Source organism: Uloborus diversus, chromosome 3 (assembly GCF_026930045.1).
Source record: "Uloborus diversus isolate 005 chromosome 3, Udiv.v.3.1, whole genome shotgun sequence".
Lineage (NCBI taxonomy): Eukaryota > Metazoa > Arthropoda > Arachnida > Araneae > Uloboridae > Uloborus > Uloborus diversus.
Window position 1 is genome coordinate 99,787,941 of NC_072733.1, and position 10,882 is coordinate 99,798,822.

At 35.3% G+C, this 10,882-nt stretch overlaps 1 protein-coding gene across 1 annotated transcript in view; it reads right to left on the reverse strand.

The window, feature by feature from the left end:
* The window catches only part of LOC129218869 (uncharacterized), a 31,787-nt gene extending 22,190 nt beyond the window's left edge, over positions 1 to 9,597 (reverse strand). Inside the window, exons 1-3 of the mRNA XM_054853190.1 lie at positions 8,702 to 9,597; positions 8,214 to 8,618; positions 7,793 to 7,896 (exon numbers count right to left, since the gene is read on the reverse strand). Coding sequence (XP_054709165.1) covers positions 7,793 to 7,896; positions 8,214 to 8,618; positions 8,702 to 9,597 — 1,405 coding nt within the window. The remainder of the gene's footprint in view (positions 1 to 7,792; positions 7,897 to 8,213; positions 8,619 to 8,701) is intronic.
* Positions 9,598 to 10,882: the final 1,285 nt, after the last annotated feature.

Sequence of the window (10,882 nt, forward strand, 5' to 3'; positions counted from 1 at the left end):
CCATGATACATAGTCTCAAATGTTTGGGGACTAAGTAATGTTCATATACGATATTGCAAGCATAGTGTTTCTAAAAATAAATATCGAAATTATCAGATAATTTTAAAATAAACAACGGATTTATATGTACTAATATAGCAGCAAACCCTACGAAAACAGGAGGAAATAAAAAGAACTAAAATGTTTTTAGAAAGTAGAAGCCAATTGATTCAAAATTCCACGCTAGCAGATTTAAAAATTAAAAAAAAGGTCAAACGTGCACTTGCTAATGGTTTTAAAGCAACAACTTCATTATACAAATTACGTAAAAGAGAACCCTTCAATTATCCAGCTTGGTTTCTAAATACAAACTTTTTAACATTGAATACAGTAACCTGATTGGCGCGTGTTTAAACCCCGAATGTCGCCAAAGCATACTTTTCTTTCATGAATCGGAAAATCCAGCATTAAAACTAATATTACAGGAAAGAAAACATTATGAATTTCGAAAGAAAGTACGTTAATACATTAAAGTACATCCTAAATGTATTGATTTGCCATTAAAGTCAAAAATATCGCTTATAGGATATAAAAAACAAATCCTTGAACGTAAGCCTAGCAAAACAAAACAATTTTTCACAAATTCTTGGCGGAAATTTTCTCCTTAGTGAAGACAAGATATAGGTAACAAACAAGTCAAAGAATGTAAAACTAAAAATTAAGTTGCATAGATGTCCGTATTTTAAAAGGAATCCACCTTTTTTCTTTGATCGCTAGGTCCTTTATACTGAGAGATGCGACACAGGCGTACTGCACGCTGATTGGTCACTGGTCTCGCTCACGGAGGCCAGTGGAAGTTCGCAGAGTTAAGTTTTATGCTTAACAAAAGTCAGAGGCGTAAAGCCCTGGTTTCCTAGAAGCGAAATCGCCGAGCTTTGACGTCGCTGCTCGGCGTGACGCTGAAATCAAAGTCAAGTGATTCCGGCGTGCCACTCACAACGCCGATTTTGCTCGGGCGCGCATGCACAGAAGAATCAATATTTCCTCTCAGCGAGAAGCGACGCCGAAGGTCGGCGATTCCCTCCTAGGAAACTAATGCTTAACTTGGCCATGTGAAGTAGGGGGACAAACTTTTTTTTCAAGGGAAATTTGTTTGATTCATATTCTGCCATCCAACTAAATTAATGAAAAATTTTACCTTTTCATAAAATAAATGAATAAATTTAAGAAATCATAATAACTTTTATCACAATGTATGTTATTCAGTTTAAACAAAACAGAGTGCTGCAGTGAGTAATGCGCACATCATCCTAGGAAGTTTCACTCTTTCCCAAAAACTATGCTGACCGCTGACCCTCTATTGTTATGTTCTTAATTTACAAGATCAATGGCGCAAAACAGTTGTGCTTACGTTTTGTAATCCTAAGATTGTACAGATTTCTTTTTCTAAGTTGCGTTGATTTTAATTTGCAAATAATTCCAATGATTAAGTAGAAAGTTCAAGGAATTCTAAGTACTTTGGAAATGATTTTTCTATCTTCTATCCAATGAGCCATCAGCTCAAAAATCAAAAAAGGACTGCGTACTTTTGCGCTTAGCCCTCTTCTTTCTTCCAAAGTTGTTTTCCTTTGGGGGGGGGGGGAGACATAGGAAAAGAGAAGAAAAAATAATATCTGATAGGAATGTGGCGTCCGGGGCTCTCCAACGGAAAAATTTTGAAACTTGTAGCTTTAAAACGAAATTTTAGACTTTCTTCGCTGATGTTAGGGGGGGGGGGGGTCAAAAAGCTTTATGTTAGGGGACAAAAGGTCTCAGCGGAATTTCTAGAAATTGAAGCTTTAAAAACGCGATCATTGGCCATATTTAACGACGTAAGGGTAACGGATGGAGCTCAATGACTGTCCCCGATGGAATTTTTTATAGGTCGAAACCAATTCCTCCCCCCTCCTCAGCTTTCGACATTGAAGTTTCAAAAACGCAACTTTAGACAAACGTTGAAGATTTTGCGGGAAGGAGGTTCTTAATTTCTGAAGCTCTTCAATGGTAAAATATTCAAAATTATAATGCTAAAAACTAAAGCAATGTTTTATATTCATGGGCTATTCCACTTAAAATTTTTGTAAGTGTAGTTTGAAAAACCTAATTACTTATGATATTAGAGGAAGGTGGTATATATAGGGAACCTTGCCAGCTAGAATATTTTATTCAAGTCTTAAAAACGCGATTGTAAGGCCACATTTGGTAGTATTAGGGCCAGTATTTTTTCAAAATTGAAGATACAAAAACGCAATTTTAAGTAATTTTCGATGTTATTCGGTAATTAAGAGGCTTTCCCCTGAAAAATTCGTGAAATGGAAGACCTGAAAATGAACTTCAGATGCTCCATAATGCTTCCGGAGTGTGTGTGTGGGGGGGGGGCTTCATTTTGAACACTTTCTTATTTTCAGACTTTAGTTACATAGAAAAAAAAGAGAGGAAATAGGACGGAGGTGGGGGGGGGGGATGGGAATTAGCTGATCAATAAGCTATAACTTTTGAATATTTTTAACTAAAAGATTTATTTTTAAATGAAATTAAGATTTTCCCCTAACATTACTATTACTATTAATTTCTAAAAATCACTTTGTTTTCCAAAGACGTGTTCTTTTCTTCTCATCAATATTAAAGAATAGTTTTGAAAAACATTCTACTCAGCATTCTGGGAGGGGGGAGGGCTGTGGGCCCCCTTTCTGGTTGCCCTCCCGCCCCTACTGTCCTATTTTGACCTATCAGTTACATAGTTGGTTGTTTATTCACGTGATCGCCAGTTAAGGGATTGAAAGTAAATTTTGCTTTAAGAAAAACTTTGGCTATGCAGCAAGATATCCGCTCTTTCTCGAAAACCTTTTTTGTGCATGTAATCTTAGCCAGGGGTGACAGGGGAGGGGGGGATTATGGCGCAGAATAAGGATTTTTTTTTTCAGAAGTTTTGTTTCTCTATAGAACATGAAATTTTTGATTTTTGGAAGGAAAAAATATTTAAACTTATTCAACAAGAAATGGATGCATAAATAATACTTTTTTCACGCACTCCTTTCCAAAATTTAATGACCGTGTCTCTTTTGCAATAAAGGGAACATCAGAGACGGATGGAGTTGGTGCCCGTTTCAAAGCTGGATCAGACGATTAGCTTTCTTTTTAATATATTATAAATTTTCTGGAAGTAACACAATTCTGTATGATGAATACGCGTGACAGTGATGAGAGGAAGATAGATCAAAAATGACTAAGGTAAAAAGTTTTTCCCTCTCCTTTATTTATTGTTTATAATAATTCTGACCACTATGTTCTATTCTTTCATTGATTCATTTGCACCGTGAAAATCGTTAAGAACTAGTTTTGAAGTTTGCGAATAACATATTTTTAATCCCTCCAATCGACAATTACGTTATTTTCTTCTTAAACTATAGCTTATGTTTATGTAGAATTTTTCTCATTTCACTTTACTATCATCTTCTCTACCATTTTTAAACTGATTGTTTCAATTTATCATTTAATGATTTTTACTAAAACTTTCAGTAATGTAGGTTTTTGCTGATGGAAGCAAAAGTCTGTTCTTAAGGTGTTTTAATTATTTTTCGTAAATCATTTTTACTTTCTTCTATATCTAATATGCATAGAAGGTAGAACGATATTTGATTCGTTAAAATTCTCGAGTTCTGATTTTCGATGTGTGCTGAATAGCTGAATCCATTTTCGAGGATTTCCAAAAAATATCTATCACAGAGTATCTGTGTGTGATCCATCTTTTTTTGGCTATGCAACTTCCATTTTGGAAAACTTCTAGGAGCGCGCCCCCACTGTAATGCCCGAATAACACCCTCGCTATCATCCAAAATCACCTAAAACTGCGTTTCTAGAACTGAAATTTAGAAAAATTTGTAGGGGATTCCCTGATTCCCCCCCTCTTCTCCTTAACACATTCAAAGACAATCCAAAATTTGCGTTTTTGGAGTATCAATTCCGAAAGACTGCCGGGGGAATGACACCGAAATTTACCTTCCACTAACATTATCAAGATCTATCAAAACTGCGCTTTTAAAGCTACAAGTTCAAAAATTTAAGTGAAGCGCCTTCTTCATTCCCCCACTCTCGTCAACATTATTAAAGACCGTCTAAAATTTGATTTTCAGGGTTTCAATTTCGCGAAAAATCCGGGAGAGCTTCGGAAAACTCTTTTTCATAACATCACAAAGGTCGTCTACAATTGCAATTTTAGAGGATCAATTTCAGAAAATTGCATGTTCCCCAACCATAGATAGCCTAAAACAGCGTTTTTAAGACTTTAATCGCGAAAATGTTCCGGGGGTGAGCCCCCGAATCTCCTTTTTCCCTAACATTGCCACCAGAGGCGGCGAAGGGGGCTTATAAGTGCGGGGGCAAATTTTTTTTGGAAGTTGAAGATTATTTTAGGGCTGTCTTGAGTGACTAGGGGTGGGGGGGCTTCTGATGTTCTCTTGCGTAAATTTTTTGGAATTGCAGTTTTAAAAACGCCGTTTTGGTAGAGTTTTGTCAACGTTTTGGGGAACAAAAAAGAGTTTCCAGGGTTGTCCTCGTAATGTTTTTTTTTAGTAAAGTCCTAATTAATAATCTTTCTGTACTAATAATAAAGCTGAAAGTCTGGATCTCTGTCTGGATGTCTGTTACGCGCATAGCGCCTAGACCGTTCGGCCGGTTTCCATGTAATTTGGCACAAAATTAGTTCATAGCATAGGAGTGAGCACCTCGAAGCGATTTTTCGAAAATTCAATTTTGTTCTTTTTCTAAGATTTTATTTTGACCACCATTGGTGGATTTAATTCCTCTGCACCGAGAGAATCACCATAATTTGGACAGTAAATTACCATAACGTGGACGAGCAAGTTAGCATAACATGGACGAGCAAAAGAACATAGCATATTGGCGGGAAATTCATCATCCATTATTTGAAAATATACAGGCGAACCAAATGACCTTTTAATTTTTCTATTACGGGCAAAACCGTGCCGGTAACGCTAGTAATAATATTAAAAACGAAGAAGTTTGTACTGTCTTTGGTAATGTAAGGGTAAGGAAGGCTTTTCCCGGAAAGCCTTCCGGGGAAAAAAATCTTAAACTGATGTCTTGAAGACGCAAATTAAAGCCATCTTTAGAAACTTAGAGCAAGGGATTTGGAGTTCTCTCCCAGAAATTTAACAAAGTTTAAGACTTTTTTTTTTTTTTTTGAACTGATGAAATCCTAAGAACTGAAGTCTTGGAATTGGAAGTCTTCAACTTCCTTTGAGACTTCAGAAAAAGATCTCCGGCTTTTTTCTTTCTTTTTTCTCAATTGAAGTCTTAAAAACACAGTTTTACGCTATATAGGGGGATTATCTTCCTGATTTTTTCCCCTCAAACTGGAATCTTCATAGCGCAAATTTAGGTCGTCTTTGAATTTAAAGGAAGGAGGGAGTGCATTCGGGGATTTTCTGACGGAAAATTTTCAAAATTAAAGCCTTGAAACTGAAATTTTATACAATATTTGGTGATGTTAATGATCGGGTAATCACACCCAGAATGTTTTGAATTCCCCCTGCCCCCCCCCCCCGAATCGCCGCCACTGATTACCACAGATACACTGTTAAAAAAACCTGAAAGTTCAGGGAGTTTTCTGACTGATTTTAACAGAATATTTCCGTAATGCTTCAAAACGTATTTTTTCCTTACAACAACACGACAGGACACAAATATCACGACAGGAAGTAACGAAAACAGAATTTTTCCATTTCTAGGGTTGCCGCTGGGCTGTACTTTGTTAGTATTCTGATTAGCCTTCAAGTTATGATAAACATCGCTTTTTGATAGTGCTTATTAAATCGCACTGTTACATTTTGTTAATTGAAAGCTTATTTAGAATAACAACGCAGATGTCGTAGACAAAATAGATAGCTTGCTATTTCATGTCTGGAAAGCAATATACTCGTATGTCGAAATTGTTTTTACGCCTTTGGGCTTTGTAAGTTTGGAAAAATGTTTGCGCCATTTTCAGACAGGCAGATGTGTTTTGATCGCCCTGGTGATTTGATGTGGGTTTTACTGAGTCAGTATTAGAATATTATTGCGGTGTATTATTTTGCTCAATACTTCGAACAATTCTACTGGTTAGTCATATTGTGTGTTCTAGCGGTGAGAATAGTTTTAGGATCTCGTGTTATCCATTTAAAATAAAGGCTATTGGATTACTTGTGTACAGATGCAATGGAGACACTTAAACTTAGCACCGTTGGTCACATGTAAGTATTGTAGAATATCTTTGAACATGTTAATATACAAATGTATTTTTCTTGTTAATATGCATTTGATAGAATTCCGATGGTAGCTGATTTAGAATTTATAGAACTATTATAAAGTTACTGTTTTTGCTCTAACGCGGAAATCACCGGCGGGGGGGGTATACATCATCTGAGCAAAAAATTCTTCACGTGTATGTCAATGATTCTGTTTTTAAACACAGTAAATTGGTATGCGGTACCCTCCATCAGGTATATTATTCCAAGATAAAGTCAACCGGTTTTTAATGGTATTTTATTTGACTCATTCTGCAAAAAAAATATTCTATTTTTCATGTATGCTTTTCCATGCCATGCCAGAATATGTACGAGGAGATGTGGAAGAAAATATCGAGCAGTATCAGCATCAAAAATTGGTGTTATATTCAAATCCACTAATTTCCTTGCTGGTACTTTTCAATTATTTTTATTCATCTGAAGGTGCAAATTTCAAGATAGGTGCTTGAAAGGTAAGTTATCAAGCAAAAATTTCACTTAAAATATATTTAAGTAATAAATACAAATTAAAAAAATAATAGTTTTTGAATGGTCAACTATTTTTATAATATATATTATTTTAAACATAGGATAGAAAAACGAGAGTGAAATTTCAGTAAAATATGTAAAAATGAGAAACGAAAAAATAGCGCAACAAAAAATCAGGAACCGAAAGTTCTGTAAAGATACAGAAAATTTAAAAACGGAAAAATAGATGAACGAAAAATTTAAAAACGGAAAAATAGATCAACGGAAAGAAGAGAAATGGAATTTTCGTTAAATCACGGAAAATTTATAAATGGAAGAACAGAACTAAACGGAGAAATGAGAAATGGAACTTCTTTTAATTCACGGAAAATAATTTAACGGAAACGTAATATTTACGGCAACTTTGCTGCCGGTACTTTATCCGTTATTTTCAGGAAATTTTTTTAACAGTGTAGTCATATCAGTTACAAAGTCCAGGTGTATTGCTTTAGTACTGAGACAAATATAAACAACAACATACACTTTATTTAATACACCCTTCCTTTGATTTTTAAATTTTATAAAGAAAGGACCACAAAAATCTATCCCAGTGACAAAAAAGGGATAACTAGGATTTACCCGGTCTTTAGGCAATTCAGCCATGATTTGACTAACAGTAACAGGTCTGTTTTGAAACAGATCACACAGTTACGAACAATTTTCCTACAGCTGTTCCTGCCATTTAGCGGCCAAAATTTTTGTCTAACTTGATGTAAAAGAGCTTGGGGACCTACGTGCAAATGTTTAAGGTGAACGTTTCTTAAAATTATACTTGTTAAAGGATGTTTTGCAGGTAAAACCATAGGATGTTTGGTTGCATATGATAAATCTGCATGGGACAGTCTCCCCCCTACTCTCATTACTTGTTTTTTTATCCAAAAACACATTTAAAGAGGAAAGTTTACTTCTGCTCTGAACTTGTTTACCATTTGTTAACCTTTTAAACTCATCAGAAAACTCACCTTCCTGGAGAGAACGTATTAACCAATTTTCTGCATTAGCAGATTCATCAATAGACAAAGGACCTATTTTCTTGGACTTTGGATTTTTACAATTATAAATAAACCTATAAAGAAAAAACTTACAATACGAATAAGTTTCATATAATTATTTGACTTATTAAGTATGCAATCAAAAACAGAATTTTCATTTCTCGCAATCAAGTTCATTAAATGTTCATTTGGTTCAGGTTTTAAGTTCGGTTTTAGTTCTTTATTGATTGCTCTCTCTTCGGGAACCACTGAAAGATAATCAGAAGAATAAATGTTCACGGATTTCAGAAATGTAGGGCCATACCACCAAGCTGTGTTTTCTAACAGCTGATCGATACTGATACCTCTCGTCAAAGCATCAGATGGGTTGTCACGACTTACGCAAAAGAACCATTTATCGGGGTCTGTAAGTTCCTGAATTTCCTTCACACGGTTGCAGACGAAGGTTTTCCACTTCAAAGCTGAACCTCTTATCCAGTATAGTGCTATTTGAGAATCTGTCCAAAAGTACATAGGAGGGGATATTTTCCGCTTCAACACATTTGCAACTTCATTTGCTAATCTAGCAGCAAGTAAAGCTCCTAGCAACTCCATTCGTGGAAGAGTAATCTTCTTTAACGGAGTCACGCGGCTTTTAGATGTAAGAAAGTTCATAATTACTTTGTCATCAGATCGTATCAGTACAAACACGACGGCACCGTAAGCTTTAGGACTGGCGTCCGAAAAGGTATGCCACACCCCGGCTATGACGTATGCTATGTCACAACTTGAAAGTTCTGCACAATCAAGGACGTTTCTGGGAATTTGGAGTTTTAACAATGTAGGAAGTTCAAAGCACCAGCGATTCCAGATTTTTAAAATGTCATCTGGCAGCTCAGCGTCCCAGAAAATTTTTCGAATCCATAATTCTTGAAACAGGCACTTAATTCTGATGGTGTATGTGTCACAAATCCTAGAGGATCAAATATTCTACCAGCTACTTGCAGCACAAATCGTTTTGTATTCTTTCCGGTCTTGATAAATTCAAGCAAATCCTTTACTTCTATAGCGAAAGTATCTTCCTTAATGTCCCACGGCAGTTCGAGAACCTTACATGGTTCGTTACAGTTATTTACAAAATCACTCGGTAATATATTAAATTCTCGTTCTTCCCACATTTTCATCAACACTTTATCATTCGAAATCCATTTGCGTAGATTCATACTAGCTTTTTTCATTATGTTATTTGCTTCAATAGAAATTTTTAAAGCATCATTTATACTGTCTGCACCAGTAACAAGGTCATCAACGTAAAAACAGGTATTGAGTACTTTAGTAGTAACGGGATAGGCTTCTTCGTACTTTTTGATGTGTTCTTTAATGGTTGCAGACAACAAAAAAGGGCTCACATTTATTCCGAATGTCAGACGTAAAAAACGATAAACTACTACTTCTACATTGTCATTCTTATTAGGATCATGTTTCACAAAAAGGAATCTAACCACATCTCTATCAAATTCGTTTAGCGATATTTGCAAAAACGCACGCTCTATATCAGATAACATAGCAATCTTGTTAATTCTAAAGTAAATCAACAGTTGAAAAATATGCGGGTTCAAGTTTATACCAGACCAAAGACAGTCATTTAGTAACAGTTGTCCAACGTCGTTTGAACTAGCATCAAAAACTATCCTACATTTAGTATAAACACTTTTTTGCTTGAATACTGCATGGTGAGGAAGATAAAAAACAGGTCTGTCAATACGTTTTTCAGGATCCTTGACTTCTTCAATCATTCCGTTCGCTAAATATTCTTTCAAAATTCCACTGTATTGAATATACAAAGTCTTATCGCGTTTCATTTTTTTGACTAATCCTTGAAACCGCCTTTCTGCTGCCTCAAAATTGTCATTTAATTCCTTCCAATTTTTCTTCCAAGGAAAACTATCTTCATATCGTTCGTGCTTATAGCGTACCGTTTTGTTAAAGACTTCTAAAGCGGAGTCTTCATCTGAGCGTTTTGAATCATCTTTAATGCCGAAAGATTCATGAGTCCAAAATTGTTTTAAAGCTGCTTCAGTTTTATCCTCTACTACGTAACATTTAAAATTATTGTTTTCCCTATTGTTAAGTGTTCCCGTAGCCGAATACTGAATTCTGCAAAATTACCGAACTGTCTTTCACTTTAATTTGTCCCGTTCGCAATAACTCATAAAATACATTGCCACCCAACAAAACTTGAGCGCGCTGTGGTTTGAAAAAGTTAGGATTAGCATACATTATATGCTGTGGAAGTTTAAGGTTGGAAATATCAAGATGTTTAGATGGGGTCAAATCCGTAATTTTGGGTATTACCAGCATTTTAATAGTTTTCTGAAAGCTCTTACTTTTATTTGAAATAATCACATTTATTTCTTTTTTAACTTTTAAATCCGCTCCATTCAATCCCGTAATTAAAAAGTTAACCGACCGACTCTTTAATTTTAACAAGTCTGCAACTTCCTGTGTGCAGGCACAAATTTCAGATCCTGTGTCTAAAATTGTAAGAAAGGGCAAAAAGGAATTGTCTGCAGTTTTCGCATAAATAACTGCAGTCGACAACAGAACATTTGACTGACTTCCCCATTAAGTAAAACAATTCTGCGAATCCCGACTACTATTCCCGCATGCACAGATTTTATTTTCTTCATTCGAAACCTGTTCCTCGGATTCTAATGCCTTTGCTGTACTAAATTGCTCTGAACGCGAATTTACGTTATGTCGGGAATTATTCACAAACGTTTTGGGATTCTTACTGTTATCAAAATCTACTTTTGCGAAATTAGCTCCGTGAAGCATAGAATGGTGAGAATTTGAACAAATTCGGCATTTATAATCTAACCTAGAACATTCTGACCTTCTATGTTTACTTAAACAATTAAAGCATAATTGCAATTTACGAACTAAATTTAATCTTTCTTGGACGGGTAAATCTAGAAATTTCTTACATTTATAAGTTAAATGATTCTCATTACATACAGGACAAACAACATTGTTATTTTGCAACACGAAACTTTTTTGTTTAGGTACACATTCTTGTTT